This window comes from Macrobrachium rosenbergii, chromosome 55 (assembly GCF_040412425.1).
Source record: "Macrobrachium rosenbergii isolate ZJJX-2024 chromosome 55, ASM4041242v1, whole genome shotgun sequence".
NCBI classification, from domain to species: Eukaryota; Metazoa; Arthropoda; class Malacostraca; order Decapoda; family Palaemonidae; genus Macrobrachium; species Macrobrachium rosenbergii.
In genome coordinates, this window is record NC_089795.1 from 81,014,806 (window position 1) to 81,036,040 (window position 21,235).

The following is a 21,235-nucleotide window of genomic DNA, read 5'->3' on the forward strand; positions in this document are numbered from 1 at the left end:
AAATATTTTAGTATATTATTTGTTAATAAAGATGTTCTTTACTTTATATACTGGGCCACTGCGTGAGTCCCTTTTTCCCAGCAGGAGGCTTCTGTTCCTTGTGTGCCTTGTGTGGGGTAGTGCAGATATACCAAGGTTCTCTGCCTGGTCCTTTGAGCACCCACTTACGTTTCAGTTTTCATCTAACCGTTGGTCGTCCCTTAACACCAATGTCCAGCTGTCCAAGTTACTTGGCTCTGACTTCCACCAGTTTCATATTGAGTTTCCTCTTTGCTTGTATGTTTGTTTATATATACATGTTTTCTTTTGAGTACTATTTTCCCATTTTTGGTTATGTTAAGAACTTTTCTTACGGTATGTCTCTTAGTAGATGAATACGTTGGGCGTCTGTGGTTTTAGACTATAAAGTTAATCAAAGTAACTTCTTTATTACAGACACTGAGCGAGAGCTTCTGGAACTTTCATGGCAATCTGAAGTATAAAAATTCTACTGTTTTCTTTTTGTTTATTCTCAAACTTTAGTAATTGAGCAGTTGGTCAGTACTACATGATGTTTATGAATGAATACACATATGTCTGAGCAGTCTTAAGTTTATTCATTTTTATTTTTTCTTTTTGCTAAGTCTAAGGCTTATGACGTCACGTGTATATCAGTTATATTCATCTATATCTTTATGATTTTATCTTCTTATCATTTGTTATCATTGCTAATTAAAAATTAAATTATCAAATGGAACAAACGACAATTAGCAAGAAAGAGAGGAAAACTTGCGGATGAGATACGTTGACTAATTGAACTGGAAATCAGAACGGAAATATGAGCAGTTCTTAAACCATTGTCAGCCCTCTCTCTCTCTCTCTCTCTCTCTCTCTCTCTCTCTCTCTCTCTCTCTCTCTCTCTCTCTCTATATATATATATATATATATATATATATATATATACATACATACACACACATATATATGAGTGTATGTATGTATGTGTGTATGTGCGCGCAATTGAATCGACGAAACACGTGGAATAATAACAGGAATTTATCGATATTATGACAGCAATTATTGTATTGTATAGTACTGCATTAAGCTCACGCCCAGTTATGTTAATGAGAACTGTACACAGGGATAATGCCATAGTAAATCTAGTCAAAACAATAACGGAAAGAAATCGATAAACTGGGAATAAAGAACAAACCATCAGGTCTGAGTCTATTCCATAACTAGCGCGCAAAACTTGCTCTTTATCGACAGGTGTCAGTCTTATCACAAATAAGACTATATTATCCAGGTTAGTCCAAGGTTAGTACGTATTAATATCCGTTAACTTCAACTTTGACCTACTTTAGTACTTTTAGTCCTTTTCTCAAACGAGTAGGAAGAATTTTCGCTTATCTATCACTCCATTAGATACGTCCATAAGGCATCAAAGTGTCGCCCCAGCTCTCTAGTGACGATTTGATAAGTTAACTCTCTCCCTAGAAACGTCTCTTGTATTCTTCATTTCTTTTCTCCAAGCAGCAAAGGCGTAGGTCACTCTAGTCGCATTTCGGGTTTTCTCCGTTTTTGGCGGGGATGTTTTATGGCTTTGCATCAGTTTCTTCTGTCAACAAATCTTCTTCTTGCCTTTTCTCTGCTTGAAGCTTATCTCCCTGTCCAAAGACAGTGAGGCGAATCTTGCCAGCGTTACAGTTGGTGCAACGATTTTAGTTTGGTTCTTTGCTTACAGAGAGAGAGAGAGAGAGAGAGAGAGAGAGAGAGAGAGAGAGAGAGAGAGAGAGAGAGAGAGAGAGTATCCTTCAAATCCCAGCCCAAAAACCCCAGAACGTTGCGTTAATTATTAGAACCCTATAGAAATCATTCCTTCAGATCTGGGAAGTTACTAATAACATGTTTGGAAAGGTTGCTTGTTGATTAAATATTTTCTAAGCATCCCCTCAAAGCTGAATGCTAGTTACTCATCCTAGTGTGAAGTGTTGTCACCATAAGTGAAGTAACCTTTAATTTCGCTGTTCTTGTAGAGGTGAGTTAAAATCCGTTCATATATCAGCAACGCGGCTCGTATTCCAGCCACAGCTATTTCACCTTACCCTAAGTCTAATCAGCCGTGCTCTATTAGATTACCGTTCACCATCAAATTCCCTATTTAACTTAAGGACAAAAAAAAAAAAAAAGATATCCAAGTAAACTGTACATAGAAGGGCCAGTAAAGATCTAGATCGCTTTTGCTAATTTTTTTATAATAATTTCTTGAGCATTTTATATTGAAATTAGTATAGTGATTGGTTTTGATTTTGAAAAGTTGCAGACTGGTGAAAATGGTAATATACTAAGCCTATTTCAAAGGTAGAGTAATATAACTGTTTCAAATTGTATGAGTGCAAATAACAATAATTACGGGTCATTGTTCTCTGAGAGTGCTGAAAGTTAATTCATAAGGTACTATAGATATTGTGTCTTGAATTTATAGAATCTTGCATGCTCATGATAAACCGAGTTCATACAAGATAAAATTGGGTAGGTTACTTGCCAAACACTCTTAGTTCTAACCAAATACGTCTAATGCAACTTTACTATGGGTGTCAGTCAGCTTATTAATATCCAATTCATTAGTGTCTTGCTGGGCTGAAAATAACTTTTGCATGCACACTACGAATCTTACTAATCCGTATGTAATCGCATTTTATCTCTTTCTCAGAATTTACAAGTGAACAGCATATGAACTGCATCTATTATTTCGGGATGCTGTTCTGGAACTCTGCTGTTGTCTAGTCTTTGGCATCTTTGGAAAGAAGATTTTGTGACTGGAAAATAATGCAAAAGAAGGGACTTCTAGGCTTAACGACAAACCCTGCTAATCACTAATAGGTGTAGTCGCTGGGTATTAAGAAAACGTTATTGGTTAGCCGATCTCCTACCATGCTGCCACTCCATTATTCAATGTACTTTGACAATGCAATTTTAACAGTTCTGAATATTTGGCAAAATTTGGAGTTATATTTGACTTTAAACTTTCTTATTCTCAGGGGTCAAAACCATATCGATTGTTAATAGGAAACTAGGTATTTAGTTGATCTGCTGTTGGGTATGCATTTTGTCTGTCTTATATAGAATTTAAAGTTGTTTTCGTTTCCCCATGACTTTTACTGGACATTATAACTACTTAGGATTTTTTTTTATTTGGGCTGGAGGAGGGGAGTAGTTTTTTTTATTTAAAACTGCAGCAGTTGTTTTGGACAGTTCTTGTTTTATTCTCTCTTATGAACTGATGTCTTTTGAAGTTTCATTGCAGATGGTAAAATGTCTTCTGTAAAATTTAACATCGTGGTTCCTCGTGCACAACCGTTCAGCTTTAATGAGAACCTCACCGAACTGTAGGAGAGGCTGAAAACAACGACTCCTGTATACTCTGACTAACTGACTCCTGTGGCTTCGAGGGCCCCACTGTGACCCACTGCCTCTCACACCAGACATCCCAGGTCAGTTGTAAATTTCAACCCTTGATGTCTGGGATGAGATTGCTAGTCCCATGCTTCTGCCCTTGCCTAAGGTCACAGGAGTTAATGGGTTAGTGTTGTTTGGTATTCTTTGGTAGTCATGTCTAAATACTGACCAAACATTCTACACTGTGCAAAACCTCAACTCACTTGAATTCACTCAGCTGTCTGGTATCTTTTTGGCTTCTGTAGTATCTTACAATGTAAGTAGCCATCTTTCGGTTCGTTTTTTACGCAGTGTGGATGTTTCTTAGCAGCTTCCTTCCTCGCATTCGGTCATGTACCTCCTCTCCTGTAATTTTTTCTCCCTCAAATTGCTCCTGACACAGTTCATCCACCTCTGCTTGGGCTTCCTCTCTCCTCTCCCTTGCACCTCTGTCTACATCACACCTTCTCACATATTCTTCATCTGTTTTCATGATATGAACATTCCTCGTCAGCCCCTCTTGCTTTATCTTTTGTTTATATTTTTCATTACTGTTGTTCCACCAATTCTCGCAGTGCCCAGTCTCTTTGTTGATCAGTACACTACCTCAGTATCCTTATCTCAGTCACAAACCTGTGAATTCTCTATTGTCTGTATGTTATAAATCTAATTCTAACCTTTGCATTTATTATTTGACCATGCAGGACCCCAGATAAATGCTATTCATAATTTTCTGTCATGAATTTTTTGTCATTTCTGCATATAAGTTACCATCCTCTGTGGAAGTTGATCCCAGCTATTTGTACGTATCCATATTCACTTCTTCCTCCAAACTAACTTGGTCATCCCGATGTTTCTGATATTGATCTTCTTCAGCCCACTGTCCTCCACAACCATTTTCCCGCTCCTCTGATTTCCTCCCCACTTCCTCTCAACTGGTGCAGCAAAGCACAGCGTCATGCACCAGGGAATCTCATCTTCCGTCCCACGGGACATCCCATCCGTGACCAGACGAAATAGGCAAGGGTTCTCATCGAGGTTCAATCCAGCATCCTCTATGAATGTGTCTGGCCATGCCAGTACGACTTATAACCTATGCTTCTTGAATACACATCTTTTTCTCAAAACTTCATGCCGTGGCACTTTGTCCTATGCCTTCTCTAGGTTTTTAGAACCATATATATAGGACTGCGAGTTGTTCTAGATATTTTTTTCCCATCAGTTGTTTGATAAAGCTGCGTTTAGTCAAATGTTTTACTTCCGTGATTAACAAGAACTTATTAACTCTGGTCTCAGTAGCCTTTCAGATTCTATCTAATTCTTTACTTTGTTCCTCGATTAGAAAATATTCACTTGATTTTTAAAGTTTAAATTATTTATTGCTAAGTATGCCATTTCTCTGTCGTGACCTAGTGAATGAAACAGTATGAACTATTGTCATTCATACATATTTGGTCATGATAACCGCTACGGTCCGATTCCTTGGCGAGGACGCATTTCTTTCAAGCCCATCAGATCGCTGTGCAGAAAACTTCCACAATATTAGCTTCTTCATATGCATACACAGAAAGCTCATCAGCAGTGCACCGAACCCTCTTACACACACACACACACACACACACTATGTCACTAATCCCTAGCTTGCACGTACTCTATAGCTTCCTGGATTTTGAGATCCTTCCTTTTCAATGCCTCTTCTTGCATATGCCCAGGCCTTCTTCTCCTCCTCCCTCCAGATTTCTGAATCATACAGTCTTTTCACTAGCCTATCTTCTTCAGTTTTTTCCACTTTCCTTTTCCGGTATTTATCTCAACATTTCGTGCCCCTTTCTTTTCTTCTTACTCTGCATATACTAAGCAAACAATTCGTCTCATCACCTCCAACCATTTTCAAACATTCTCGTTTAACAAACAGATTTCACAACCTTAAATGGAAGTTAGCTTAACAACTCCTTCATACAATTCCACCATAGCTTTCGGAGGCGTTTCAAGTCTCTTCCCAGTCTTATGCACACACCCTGCTACCTTCCTTGCTTTACCCATTGTGTAATTTACTTCTTTTCTCATTCTACTATCATTCTTTATATCTACACCCAAGTACTTCTAAGAATACACTTCTTGCAGCCCTCTTCCATTCATGTTAACATTCATGGCTCATCCTTCCTGATTTCCATGTACCTTCGTATCTACACCCATTTCACGACACATTTGCTCATCCCACAACTGTCTCTGATTTCACGCATCACTCCATCTACAAAGATATCAAACAGGTTTTGAAACATAAGAGGCCCTAGACGCAGACCCACTCTAACACACGTTCCGCTTCCATCTTGAAAACTTTTAAGTGCTTTCAGCTACTTATCTCCTATACCATACCACTTCTGACTACACTCGAAAACTTATCCTCTGTACTGGTTATTCCCAGCAGACTGGTTTATGGAGTTATTCTCACAGTCGCCTCCATCATAATTACTTTTATACAATGAAAGCACTTATTCCTGTCATCCATTCCTTTGGAACCTTTCCCTTTGCAGACCCTGCTCAGCTACTCAGTCACGCTATCATCGAGGTATCGCTTATGTCTCTTGTAATTCCTTCAAATCCTGACGTCTTTCTATTTTTTATTTCTTAAGTGCCTTCCTTATATCCTAACCAGCATTCAAAGCTTGACACTTTTCCTTTCCACTCTTGTGTCATTCAACTTTTCCTGTCTTTTAAAAATCCGTAAAATAATTTGTCCATCATCGCGAAGGTCTGCGTTCACTTTAGACGGCATTACTCTGTATGTGCCACATATTCAGTTCGTTGCCCTTTCTCTCTACATTTAGGCTACTTCAATGTAGCTTAACTCTTTAGCCTCCCTAAAGCTCTTGCTCACCTTCTTCCCTCTATGTTTTTTACTTTCCCTCTTCTTCTCTCTCATATGCTTTTTGTTTACCTGTCTATCTTCCGCCCTGTATACCTGTACATAGCCTACTGTAATTTCTTCTACTATGGAACCGCACCTAAGTTAATCTTTTCTTCACTAAATGTCTCATATCTTTACCCAACCGATTACTGTTTTTATTTTGTCTTCCTACCCTCCTATACCCACAAACACTCCTTGCTAACTCTAGGACTCCGCCATGGGCAAAATGAAAACAATATATAAAATGAAAAATAATATATATATATATATATATATATATATATATATATATATATATATATATATATATATATATATATATTTTAAATAAATATATATTATATCTAGTTCTTGAAATCCTCATCGTGATTGGAGGATGAAACCAAAGTACACCATAACAATTTGAATAGATTTTTATTCAATTGAATCCAGAAATTTCGATCTTATAGGATCATTTTCAGTGGTATGAAAAACCTATCCAGTAATTTAACTCTTCATCTAAAAAAAAACCGGTATCTTGAGAAATCCTTCGAAGTATTTTGGAAACCATTCTATCCTAAGGAAATGTTTAAAGTAATTATTCGTTGTTTTTATATTATTCCACTATTTGGTCTTGAGCAAATGACTCCCATCTTAAACTGTTAGACTAAAAACTTGGCATAAATACCTTTTTGTTGAGCAGACAGTCGCGACTCTCACTCAATAGTTTATTTGTTATTTGTCTTATTTATTTAATTTTGTTATTTCTCTTATTTCTTTTTGTTTGCTATTTCTCTTTCATGGCTTCATATTTAACTCGCAGATACTGGGCTGCTTTCCATGTTGGGGACCCTGGGGCTTGTAGCATTCTGCTTTTCCAACCAGTTTGCGGCTTGGCTTTCACTGCTGCTATTGCCACTAATGCTGCAGTCAATAGTAATGATACTTTTTCATTTTCAAACACAACAACCATGAAAATTCTTACTTGTTTACAGCTTTTTTTCTCTCGAGTATTATATCCACCTTTATTAATCACTTCTCAGTTGTTTTTGGTTAAAAAATTTCCGTTGTACAGTACTTTATAGTGTTGTAGTAATGGTCAGGGCGGGTTTCACTTTAAAAGGGAAAAACAGTACCAAGGCTTTCGTAAGTTCTGACTGTTTCCTGTTTATTTTCTTAGCTTTGTGATTACAGCAGATTAGGCAATATATTGTCTTTGTTTATTTTTCTTTTTCCACTGCCTCGGAATTATGCTTTTTGGAGACTAATGCTTTGCAACCTTTCAGGATCGTTCCTTACCAATATTTGCACATTTGAATAATAATAATAATAATAATAATAATAATAATAATAATAATAATAATAATAATAATAATCGTGTAACTTAATTTTTTTCTTGTTGCCTCTTTCAAGCCTTGCTATTCAGTTGGCTACTTCTCAAGAACCTTGATGTAGGCCTAATCGGACGTCCATTTTTTCTAGGTGAATGTTTTTGACTTGAATGATGTGGTTGGTCTTTTTGTTTCAATTTTTTATTGCAACCGGTTTCTTCTCCGGTGGATTCCATTTGATTCTCATTTTTATTATTATTTGTGTGTTTCAGATATATATAAATGATGAGATGATTAACGTTAACATACTTTCCATAGGGTGTTTTAAAGGAACCGAAATTACGTCAACTCAGTGGTGTCCATGATGTATACGAGAACTTTCTTCTTCTTTGCCATTGAATAATGAATATGATAAGAGATCGAGATTCATTTTTTTATCTATTCAGTGGAACTTGCTGGACAGCATGAAGCTTTTGATTAGATGTTACAGAATGACAGAGAAAAGGTCGAACCTCAACGATAAACCTATAATTTTGATTGAGAATTGGCACATGTGGAACGGGGATGAGATGTGGCACATGTGGGAATGTTGACGTCAGTCAGCTGAGCGCGATCTGGGCGAGGAGAGTGATACTATACAGTGAGTTCTGAGTTGTTGCGTTGTTGATATCCCGTGCAGGTTTCTCCTACCAGACTTTATTTGTCTCTGCTGCGCAGGTTTATTTTGACCTTCAGGAAGGTTTCCGGGCGAGGATTGCTCTGGCCTAGGGGTGGAATACGTTGGTAAACGAGCCTGTCGGCTAAAGCCGACAGGAAAAGATGTGACTTTGTTTTTACTGACAGAAATTCTGGGGTGCCGAAGTGGGTGTTTGGGTTCACGTAGGCGGCGGCGCCCGTTTGTGGGCGGCGGCGCGGGCTGAAGCCGAAGGGAAAATGTGGAGTTTGCGGGCGGTCGTCGAGAGCGCTGTGGAGCACGGGCGGAGAGCCCTTCAACACGCCCAAAGGCGCAAAGTAACCCTAGTGCAGCAAGAGGCTCGAGCCCCTGAGGCCCGACACAAGCTGAGCAAGGTGGGTCCTACCCTAATTTTATTTCAGTAATTAAATTTAGGTCTATAATATTTTGGTGTGCAACCCAAGTCCTTCAGACTAGCTCTAACTTTGCCTGTCTAAGGTTAACAATACCTTAATTTCATGAGGCTGACCAAAGTAGCATTTAAATCATTGTATCCTGCCACCAGCAACAAGGCCAGGCCTAGACTTATTAGCCTAATCTTAGATTATCAGTTAAAAGTAAACTAAGACTTAGAATCTAGCATATGCCCGGTAAATATCAAGGAGACAGCTGCACAAAGCAATCATTTGTTATTGTAATTTTTTTTTACTAAACAGTATAGAAAAGTGTACTGAATATAGTACATGTGAGGTAATTTGAGAAATTTTATGAGGTAATGAGAAATATATTGTTTTTGTTTATTTTTTCTGTGTTCATCCCCGAGGGGCTGGTACTGGATATGAAAATAGCTCTGCGGGTCACAGTGTTCAATACCAGCCCTGCGGGTATGAACACAAAAACAACAGACATCAAATTTCCTGCTATCTCAGAAAATTTCCCAGATTATCTCACCAGTCCTGGGTTATGTACACCCTTATTATAGGCCTATTCAGTCAAGAAATTAGCCTATATTTAGCCAGATAGACGAATTCGTGCTACTATCATCTTTAAATTTACCCATACACCTAATTGTTATTGATTGGTAATGAGCCAGAGGATAGCAAACTAGCTTATGCTTTGTTTCTCAAGAACATGTCACAGGTTTCTCGTCAATTGTCATTTAATTGAGGCATGCCCAGCTTAAATCATGTGTGGAGGATGGAAAATCATGGTAGGTTATTTTATGAAAGGTTAGGTATTAGTTGAAAGGTAAATGCAGGCTGGTTCCTTCTAAGCAGAGCTAAGCATTATGTAACTTTGTTATCCTTGAAGTGTATTTTCTGGTAGGTTTAGCCTGTATAGGTCACCCTTTATAAGAAAGGGTATCATCAGGTAGGGAATTTTGAGATTTTGAAAGTTTTACTGTAAAGGTAAAATTTGAGATTTTAAAAATTTCAATATCAAGTTATGTCATTTTAATTCAACAGTTTTGCATATCCTATTGTGTGTCGAGGTAACTTGCATGTGTACCTTAATTTAAAATGTTGATAGGCCTAATTAGGCATTATTTTTTTAAAATTAAATATCCATAGAACTACTGAACTAGATCATGTGTTAGATAGCCAACCTATACTTATAGCCTGTAAGAAGTTTGTATTGTATGCCTAATCTGTGTTAAGATGCCTTAATCATTACCAAAAATCTATCAGACTGAACACTGAATTTGTAAAGAATACAAAGGAAGACAACCGCTCTATTGAAAATCTCCAGTCATGGTGAGGCTTAAGATCTCAAAAGAGAGGCTACTAACAAACAGGATCCCTAGAATAAACTGCACTCCTGTGAAAGTTTGCACCTAAGAAGCAAGCATAGGCAATAGTGTGTTTAGGAGAATTTTCCATATTTAGTCTGGGAGATGTGATTTGATTGGAATTGTCTTTGACATCTACATAGTACCATAGTATTTATGAAAGTAATCAGATTGTTGCAGACTATAAAAATGGAACTTCCTAATGAAAAATAAACTACTGAATAAGTAAACTCATTATTCTGTTAATAAGCACTAGTAAAAAAAAGCTAATGTTTTAATAAAATTTGGCAGTTTTTTAACGTAATAGTGCTGTTAGATGTTTGGAGTATATTAAACAGTTAGTTGCAATGGTTGAATGGTAGAGTTCTCAAAGGATAATGTAATGCTTTAAAATGTGGAAAATGCAGTCAAAAATATTTACAAATAAGGAAATGGAGATAATATATTGCCTGTGCCATTTTGTGTCTATAGCTACCGTACTCTTTCAGGGCTGAGACAGGAATTGATTTTCTGTGGGAAGGTTAGCTTATTTTGGAAGTGTTCAGTCGAAGTGTATAAAAGAATAAAATTAATGACCTTGTCGTAATGTCACTCAAACGATTCTCACATAACCTGACGCAAAGTCAATGATTCTGTAATCATTGACTTTGCGTCAGGTTATGTGAGTGATTTTCTTTTTCGTTGTTACTACACACATTTGTCTTAAACAATCTTACTTAGGGACTTTATGTAAATGTGTATATGTAGCCTTATAGCAACCCAAGGCCAGGTTATGTAGCCTATATAGGTTTTCCTTTGCAAGGTTGGAGATAAAATTAGTTCTCTACTTTTTTCTGTCTTGTACATCTTCTGCCTCAGTTTTCAGGTCTTCATTTATGTCTTTTTCCAAGTTTTTATAGGCCTTTGTACTAGTTTTTGTTATCATATTTCCATATCTACAAGTTTTCTTGCTAACTTTAAATCATCCCCTTTCACATACTGAAATGATCACAGCCTTTTGAGGTAACTTTGTTTAACAGTCTCTGAACACCACATTTCATTGCAACTTCCTCATTCGTAACATGATCTTCTCACCACACTTTAATCATGATACTTAGCATTCTGTAGTCATACCTTATCAGAATATCTTCTGTTTTCTGTGTCAGTACCCATGTCTCTTTCTGCTTCATCTTGGTTGATGTTACTCTTTCTTACAGCCCTCACAGTTACTCCTTCAAAAATCCAGTGTGTCCCCAAGTTGTATAATAAGGTTTTACCTCTTCTAAGACTATCTCCCCCCCTACATCATTGTGCTCCATCTCCCTCGCTTCCTCATTTTTTCATACATTTTGGTTATAAAAAAATCTTGGTCCATATATGTTCTTCAGTTCTTAGTTAATCTTGTGACGCCATCTACAACATTCTTTGCACAGTTTAAAGTTTACCTCAATACCTTTCCCTGCAGCATACACGTTCTTCTTTCCTAACCATACTTCTTCCTTTGTATCCTTTGCAGTCACTGTAAACATTGTTCTTGGTGGCTTAGAGTTTAAAATAATCTGGTTCATGTAATATATGTAAGCATTTAGCAGCAGGATTCTATAACTGAAGGGCTGTCAGTTGACTATTTAAATACATTAGGTCCTTGTTATAGCTACTCTCCTCTAATTTAACACTGTCTCAAAATAAGCCTGTGACCTAAAAAGGTATCATTACTTGAATTTTTTTTAGATTCATTGTAGTTGTATCCTTGATGTGTCTTTGTATTATGACAGGTTCTTGCCCAGTGCTTTTAATCTCTATTCCCCTTGTTAGGAGCAAGTTGATAGGAGAAATTTTGGAATGAGCTTTAGTGAATTTTTAATGTTAAGCTCAAAGAATTTAAGCAATGGTAGTGGAGTAATGGATCCCTTTAAATTTCTGCTACCCAGATTCATGTTAGGTAGATGATAAAACCACTTTGCGTTGTAGAACATTTTTTATAATGAATCATTTCCTTTTCAGTGCATCCTTCTCAAATTTTAATGTTCTGTTTGTTACTTTTGCAGTGGCAGAGTGAAGGGGGTCCTGGGGTGGGTGCTCAGGGGGCAGGGAATGGCAGTCAGAGTTGTGGGGAGCTGAGCAGTAGTTCTTCATTAGGAGCAAGTGGTGTTGTGAATCGCCTTCGTCCAGCAACTACTCGATTAGTTCAGGGGTTGGTCCGTAAAGTTTCATCTCCACTTTGGACTGAAGCTAAGAAACGGGCAACCAAACGTCTTGTGTTTGGTGAGTCTGCCCCCTATTTTGCCTTAGTGGGGGTGACCTTGGTGTCTGGATCACAACAGGGACTTGTTACCAAAGAAGATGAATTGGAGTCCCTGTGCTGCAATATCAGGGTGAGTACATACTCTACGTTTTCTTATATGCACATAGAAGTTTTGGAAGGCTGTAAATGCATGTGTTGTTTTTGCTTAAAGTTGCTTATTATAGTTAAATGAATGAGTAATTTCCTTACAGTATGTATTGCTTTTCATGTACAGTACAGTATTAGTAAAAATACTAGTGAAAAATGCTAGTAAAAGTACTTTGAAATCATATTTTTACTAGCATTGTCAATAGATGTTAAACTAATGCAACATGAATGAAATTAGAACTCAGTGAGTTTCATTTTAGAGATTGTAGACTTGGGGTATTGTTACACCAACTTGAACTAGTAATGTCTGTCCATGTTTTGATGGAGGATCCACCCTTGGCAGAAATTGCATATACTCACATCCCTTTTCAAACATCGCATTCTTTCTTTGTGGGAGACAGTGCTGCAGGTAGATATTAAAAGACAGCCGGATTTTAATTGATGGATATTTTGTTTCTTATCACCCAAGATATTTTGTCAGAATAATCATACTAACTGGGCACATTTATCACTTATTACACATTTATCTGATAACTGAGCATATTATTTCTTGTAGCCTGCTGTACCTGGTTACTTCAGTTACTTGCTGATTAATTTCTTCCCAGTGTACCTCTTACAAAATTAATGTCATTACTGAATTTATATCAGATGCTGTCAGAAAGTGCTTGTTCATATACGTATATTAAATTGTTAATTCAAGGCATAAGAAAGTACAAATCCTTGGTAAACTCTTCTGTTTGCTGTTAGTAGTTTCACACTATAATGTCCTTCGGATCCAATAATAGGTTACCTCTGCTTATTTCGAAACTGCAAGTACCTAGTGGATTGTTGTTGTCTTTTTCTGTCAGTGATTTTAATGGCATAATTTTGTCAGCATGCAGGCACTGGGGAATGTTAGCTAATTTTCCTTCCGCAATTTTGTTAACTTTTAATGTTGGCAACTTCAGAGTAGGTACTGATAATCTGTGATTCTTTTTGTCAAAAAGAAATTGAGAGGTCAATTGTCAATTCGGGTGGCCATGCGTTACGTTTTGTTTTCATTCTTAATTTACTTACTTTATGCACGTCTACCTTATCTTACCTTAGAGGTTGCTGATTATGACTTCATTTAAAAGTAGTTGGAACTTCACTGGTAGACTCAGTGTAGAGAGAGAGAAAGAGGGAGAGAGAGAATTTCAGAGGCCCGTAATTCTTCTTAACGCACAGTGTGGATATTGAAAAGTTTACAGTGCCAGTTTTTACTAAAAATACTCCATAATCTAAATCTTTTTGTTGTTCATGATTGATGTTGCCAGCCAAAGATAAACTGTGGGGTATTCAGTCGCTTAGAAAAGGAAGAGGAAAGAAATAAAGGCTCTGTTGCTTCTGTGCATGTGTGCGAGTGTTTCGGTGAAATAAAAATAGACTGGCAGTGTGCCACCTTCTTGTGCCATTCAGCCATTATTTATCATTGCTTCATGTTTCCTTATTTTCCTCATGTGTACATCTGTTGATTTGCTAGATTTATTACACCAGCCTGCAATAAGTGAATTAAAAGTAAGTAAATGTGAGTGAGCAAATGCTCCAGGAATATATAACTCGAGATAATATTAATTGGCCCTCAGTATCGATTTTATATATTTTGCCCTCATTATCGATCTTGTTACAGCTGTATCCTGCTACTTTCTTAAGGTGTGTGTGTGTGTGAAGTTGGTGCGCAGCTGTAGTTAAATATTAGTGAAATTTTATTTTAGAACAAATATCTTTCTATATAAAGATGTAGATAGCTGCAATACTTTGTAATGAAGTCTGGTTGATCCTACTAGGGGACCTGTGCTCCTTTTGACTTGAGGTACGAACTAGATCCCCGGAATAGCGACCAGGATTTTCTCGAGATATCAGGTAGCCATAAACCGCAAGCGCGGTAATGAACTACGTTGAGCTATCGTGTGGTTGAAAACCCTCAGATTGCAATTCTTCAGCATGGAAACTGAGACATATTCAAGGCTAGGGATATACGATATTAGTCTGAAGGCGTGTCAATTGTTAATTCCCTACAGGATGCTTGCATTTGGGTATCAGTAATATAATTGATTAATGGAGGGATATATTTTCACATTTTGTATGTTCAAGATATTTGACCTTTTGTGACAGCGTGTTTGGAAAGCGGACTGGATGAACTCAATTCGTCTGGGAATCAATCTCACTTTTCCTCTATCATTTGTAGTCATTTATAAATGACCTAATTGTTTTAACGCATACAAAAACATTGCTATCACGTATTCTGCTCTCCTTATCGATATCAGGATTCAAAGAACCAAGCTCAGAAGGGCTTGGTCGCGATGTTGCCGATCGAAGGTCACGTGTTCACTTTGCAAAGCTGTGGCCGCCGAGCGTCAATTTACAACAGTAAAACTAATTTTTTTTACCGATTTTGCTAACGTTTGTTGGGATCTAGGCTGGAAATGGTCTAAATCTTAGTGGTATGTATTACGGCATTTGAAGTTTACGTAAGGTGAGGATTTTCTGAAGCCTCAAAGTAGTCACTGATAGTCAGGAGTTGCTGCTGAATTTAATTTGCCCTTGGTATAGTTACTGCTATAATATTTGGGCGGGCTGGGGGTTAGGATGCTGTTCACGTTAAACGAATAGGTTGAATATTACACCACGTCCCATTTTGGACTTAGCGTTAGTGAGATGACGTCATTTCCTGGTTATTTTGGTTTTGTAGTTAACATATCGTAGCGTGCTTCATGCTCTTGTGTAAGGCACAGGATAATTTATATTCAAATAGAACGTCTTTCGTAATCGTCCCTATATTTGAAACCGAACAGTTATCGTAACATCCCCAGAGTCACTGTGACCTTCATATGAAACACCGCAAGATCCAGAGAAGCCGGAGAGATATACTTGCCCGATGTATTCTGAGAATGCACGTATTATTGTGCTAATGAATAGGTGTGCTCAAGGTTGTTCATGGAGCTCCCAAGATTTTTTGTTTGTAACTTCATGAAGATAAGAAAAAAAACTTTTTTTTGTAGCATGAAAGGTGGAGTGAGGTGTACTTGAATAACATTTTGTAATACAATTTTGCTACTACTGTTTTTTTTTTACTTTTGTAAATACCCATGTAGATTGTGATTGAGGATTTGCACCTTTAGTCAGCGGTCCGGTGGCCACTTAGCTCCGCTTCCTTTTCATCATGCAGGACACATGAGGGACAAATACGTTATGCGCCGTTATCTCTCTCTCTCTCTCTCTCTCTCTCTCTCTCTCTCTCTCTCTCTCCTCTTATGTCTGGGATTAAACTATCTTGTCGTTTATCACGGAGACTTTACAGTTTGATCTTTGCTTTAAAAGTTGACATTGAAGAAGAGGGTTGTTGTTCAAGAGGTAGTAAATATTCATGTATTGTAACATACCTTACCATTAACAATTCGTACGTAATAACTTATGTGATTGCGTTCTCCTTTATAAAAAAGATTAAACAGCAGACTTTAGTCACTAGGTCAATGAGGAAATTCTTCTTGCGGTGTGTTATGCTCACCATTTCACTGACAGTTAACAAAGCGATGAAGAATTACGGTAAACGAGAGAAGAATTTGAAATAGAACTGAAAATATGGCTTCCAAAAATATCCGAATAACGATTATGATAATGAAATGTGTCTTGGGAAAGTCTTGAGGAAGATTGCATATCTCAAGCACGTTATTGCATCATCATTGTGAAGCTTGGTATTTTCATATGCAAGGGCGTTAAGAGTAGGTTCTATCTTCTTGTCACCGGTCTTGGGGCCTGTAGTTTGTATGGATACGTTTGTAGGGACTTTCAGTGAACATTATCCTTAGGTGATTCTGTTAATAATTTGAGAACTTTCAATGAACATTATCCTTAGGTCATTCTGTCAATAATTTGAGAAAAGTTTGTGTGTGAACTTTTTCTTAGAGAATGCATCAGCCTACAGTGTGTCGAAGCGTTTCCTTGTAGTGTGTAAGCAGTTACGTTGGCCTATTCACAGCAATTTTTTGATTAGCGAGTTTTTTTTTTTATTTGTTCTTTGGCGCAGTCTGATGGGTCTGGCAATTAAAGAAAGGAAGGAAAAAAGATCGGGCCCAACTTCAGTGAGAACAATAGACCCGGAATCATGGGAAATAATTGTTGAGAAAAGAGTTCCAGCGTTGTTTGTTCTCAGGCTGTTACTCTGGTGAATATATATGAATATATATATATATATATATATATATATATATATATATATATATATATATATATATATATATATATTATATATATATATATATATATATATTATATATATTATATATAATATATATATATATATATATATATATATATATATATATATATATATATATATATGTTATATATATATATGTTATATATGTTATATATATATATATATATATATATATATATATATACATATGTACGTATATATATATATATATATATTTATATTGTGTATGTATGTACGTATATTTGGTTTGTGTGGAATTTCCAGCCGGAAAATTATCCGAAGTGTACAGTTCTACACATGAATTTTTAAAAGGAGTAATGTGTGGTAAAGAAAAAAAAAGAACCTTAAAGAAGTAGCGGATATTCTCTATTTGACAGTAAATATCTTTTACGTTATCCTAAAATTAGGATTAGTCACTGTGGGAGTGTATAGGTGTACCAGTATAATTTATAATAATTAAAATGTTTCATTTATGTAATGAAAATTTTTAGTTATAGTCTATGCTAAGATATATTCCGTTTACGTATCATGAGCAGATTTCGTATGTACACTAGAAACCATTGATTATTAATCATGTTAATAGCCGCAATATCTATCGAATTAGCCTGTTAGTCTTTTATATTGCCACACTTTGAGGGGATTGGTCAGGAACATGTTATATTCAATAATGTTTATTCCGTTGAATTTATGAATATGGTATGTTGGTGATAATTTTTGACGTGTAGAAATTATAATTCCTTTGCCATTCTTATGATCAGAAAAAGAAGCTGGACCAAAACTGGTGCTTTTCATTTAGACCCAGATCACAAGAATTGTGCAAATTTAGCTTGATGTTATGGATGATTTCTTTTCCACGCAGTTTTTTCTGACAACACTGGTGAATTGAAAGGTGTTGCCTTCCACCGTTGACTGGATTTTCATAGCTAAAGTTATTTTTTCTCAGGAATGATTCTGAAATATTTGTAAAATTGAAGATTCAGTGAAAAACGACAGGTACAGGTTCATATGTACTATTGGTAAAAATATCTTTAATGTAGCTCGATTTTTTTTTTCAGAAGCCACGCCTTTCATAAAAAAAGGTGTTTTGGAAAAACTAGTAGTCATGAAACAGTTGCAGTACTGTGTAGCTCTCTCCATCTACTTGGGTTAGGTTGAAGTCTGTAAAAACAACAGCTGAGGCAGAGTTTGAGTGAGAACATAATGGTCTAGGCAGCACTTGTAGCTGCTGTGCCAATGGAATGTGTAATAGTCTGTTTAGGCTTATACTGGCAAGTGGTAGTGTGTTTGGATTTAGTTGAGGGCTTGTTCCATTTTTGCTACCTTACTTCCGCTACATATGTTAAACGGCATTGTATGGTTATGTTTAAACAACAGTGATAAATTCGGTAGATAGTTCTTTATAACCTCTACAGCATTACTGAAATCGTGTATTGTTGTGTTACTGTTTTGAATCGAAATTTTGCGGTATTGTCTGTGGAAAGACATGTAAAGCTTATACTTAAAGGCATATACAGGGCGTGTAATGTGTTTACAAAGTTACAAATTAATAAATACGAGTGCTAAGTACGCATTTACAATGGAATTATGTGATAAAACCGGCGCCAGTCTTATCTTAAGAATATAATGTACAGTTTTTTTAGTCTGTTGTGTGCTATGTTTTCTATACATATCGTATGTTGTTTATATTTGAAATTTTCTTTCTAATAATTATAGGTGGTAATTGAAGTTTAACCTTTACAAAGGTAAATGTTATTTGTTAAATGTCATTCCATTTATGCAGAATTATTTAAAACATGGAATTTATACACAAATTTCCCTAACTCAGAGATTTTAATGTATTAACAAAGAAGACAACAAAACCTGTATCGTTCGTTTACGCAGAATGATCTATGAAGCTAGAGACTAATTTTCAACTAATAAACTGGAATAATATCGGATTTACAGAGAATCTCATTTATAGTAATATGGGAATATTTTCATGTATATTGGATTTTACAGAAATTCACTTTTCCTGCACATTTTTTTACTACTTGAATTTGTGCAATTGAACATCATTGAGAGCGTGATCTTGAATCCAAGGGCTGAGTTTCTGGCCAGAAGCTCGAGTCCAAAGGTAGGTTAGCTATTGTATTTAACAACGGGTATCAGAGCCAACGTATTTTGCAGTTGTTGGTGTCTCTCTCTTAGTGCCCAGGGCACTTTACCATTCTTAATGGCCACCTTTGGGCTGTCATAAGGCAGTCTATTCTCAACCATCCAACCTGGGAGTGGGGTTTGAGTGGGGTTGGGGGAGATATCTTCCGTGATTAGCCTATGTGAAAGCGTCACTCATTCACTCACCACTGCTGGTTCGGGACCCTTAGCAACTTCTTGTGGGATGTTATCGTGTTTTACTTTAACCTTCCTTGGAAAAAAATATATAAATATCATATACAAATATATATAATTTTGTTTGTATGTATGTATGTATATGTATATAAAGGCGGGCATTTGTATATCCGGAAAAAATGGAAATTATCTTCAAAATTTACTGTTTTTAAATAATTGTCTAAGGACTTTATTGTGGAAAGATGTCAGCAGTTTATTCTGGCTTGCTTACAAAAACTGAAGTGCTCTAGATTTACAATAGATATTTCTAGATATCACTGATATACAGTATCTACTTAACTGCAGGAACAGTACCACAAAGTTATGTACTGTATATACTTAAACACTTACATGCAGTTGGTGTGTTTTATATAACTGATAAGACCTATCTTTTAATCGCTTAGGTAACAATGTACAATACAGCAAATTATCGGTATCAAATCTCAGCCGATGTCTGAGTAGGACTAAGTACACTCCTTAAATGGTAATCACTATCATATTTAGTGCTGCAGACAAATTAGGTTACATGCCTTTCCAGTCCTTTCAGGAAGGTGAAATCATTAAATATCTTTTGTTAGCTGCACACCCTGGGGGTCTCTGTTCTTTGATTAGTTATAGTCATTTTATGTATGTATGATGCTCTGTAAGATTCGTTATATAATCGTTAAAAGTTGTCCGTTCATTGCTTGTTCTTATTGCTAGGCGTTTGGCAATTCCATAATTTTGTTTATCATTATCCTTTTCTGTCTCGGATATGGATAAACATTTTGCTTATTTTATGAATTTGCATTAAAACAGTATAATTATATTTTATGTATTTTTTTTACGAATATGTTATGCAGCATTGTGGGAAATTGCTCTTTTTTAAAGTGTAATGTAGCCAAGCTTTATCACATTTTACGTCAGTTGTTATCAAATGTATTTGAGGATTTGTTTCATTCAGTAGCTGTAAAGTATTTTAGTAGGGCTAACGTAAATCTCTCTAGCTGTCAAGTTCGTCCCAAAGGAGAAACACCAACAGCCCCTGGCGGAAGTCTTGTCAGGTGCATGAGAGTTTCTAAAAGTCTGTTTTTAGCTCGTAAAACCGGCCAAGTGGCGTGCACACAATCCCTTTGCTTACTTTGTTTACTGTAGGTTGCAAGGCTGATCGTGCCTTAGGCCACGTGCCTCTTCACCCAAGAAGGATTACTGGACAGTTTGTTGTGGGCCTAAATTGGAAATAGTGACGGAATTGGATGTAAAAGCAGTACTTGGCATCTTTCCCTCCCATGATTCGCAGCTTCGTGCGGCGCTCATCGGGTTTTTGGGGGTATTTGTGGCGGTGTCGTCATGTTCCCTTCTTCCATGGGTCTTGTGGCATACCCACACCCCGCCCCCTCTCCCCGGTTCCTGTTGTCCCTGCTACGGGATAACCTTTGTGCGACCTGCCAACTTTATCGTGGTATTCCTGATATGACATGGTTACTTAGGAAATGAGAATTGTATATATCTCGTTACTTTTACTGGGTGTTGCTTATTGTCTCGTTTAGTAAATTTTCTGTTTCCAAGTTTCTGAGTTACATTAAAAGTTAATCATTGTTCAAAGTAACCTAATTTCATTTCTCACTTCATAAGAGATTAGTTGAGATTGTGTTATTGTCTTTAGAATATAAAAATAAAAATTACGCATTTTACCATTGAATACGGATGTTGTACCTGGATATTTGCACTGCTAGGGAAGTGTTGCTTGTATACATGATGTCAGGCTTCAGAATATCTTTTGCAGTCATTGCCTGGTCACTTTTGTACACATCGTCCCCGCACAAACCCTTATGTATATATATGTATATATATATATTATATATATATATATATATATATATATATATATATATATATTATTTAGTGTGTAATAGGAACATTAAAGTATTTGAATTAATGGCCGCATTATTTGTGGGCGGGAAATAGTACAGAATAATACTGTTACAAACTTGTTGAATTCATTAAGGTTGCACTATTTGATTTCGTCATGATTTTGAAAATAACCCTCTGGTCAGTTTTATAAGTATTGTAGAATAGATTTGACCTCTCTCATGCTGGAAAAGAGAACTGGATGAACTTTTGTGCGACAACTCATCGAAGACTATCTCCGTTACTAAGGATTACTAAGGTAGAATAAGTTCT

General features: G+C 36.4%; 1 protein-coding gene across 3 annotated transcripts in view; it reads left to right on the plus strand.

Moving 5' to 3' along the window:
• The window catches only part of Pink1 (PTEN-induced putative kinase 1), a 50,834-nt gene that overhangs the window by 4,968 nt on the left and 24,631 nt on the right, over positions 1 to 21,235 (plus strand). Inside the window, exons 2-5 of one of the 3 annotated variants that reach the window (XM_067099098.1) lie at positions 2,693 to 2,936; positions 3,287 to 3,473; positions 7,954 to 8,703; positions 12,125 to 12,451. In XM_067099098.1, the coding sequence (XP_066955199.1) occupies positions 8,569 to 8,703; positions 12,125 to 12,451 (462 nt within the window). In that variant the 5' untranslated portion in view covers positions 2,693 to 2,936; positions 3,287 to 3,473; positions 7,954 to 8,568. Of the gene's footprint in view, positions 1 to 2,692; positions 2,937 to 3,275; positions 3,474 to 7,953; positions 8,704 to 12,124; positions 12,452 to 21,235 lie in introns of those variants that run through there. The other 2 variants (XM_067099099.1, XM_067099100.1) reach the window with 2 other exon arrangements.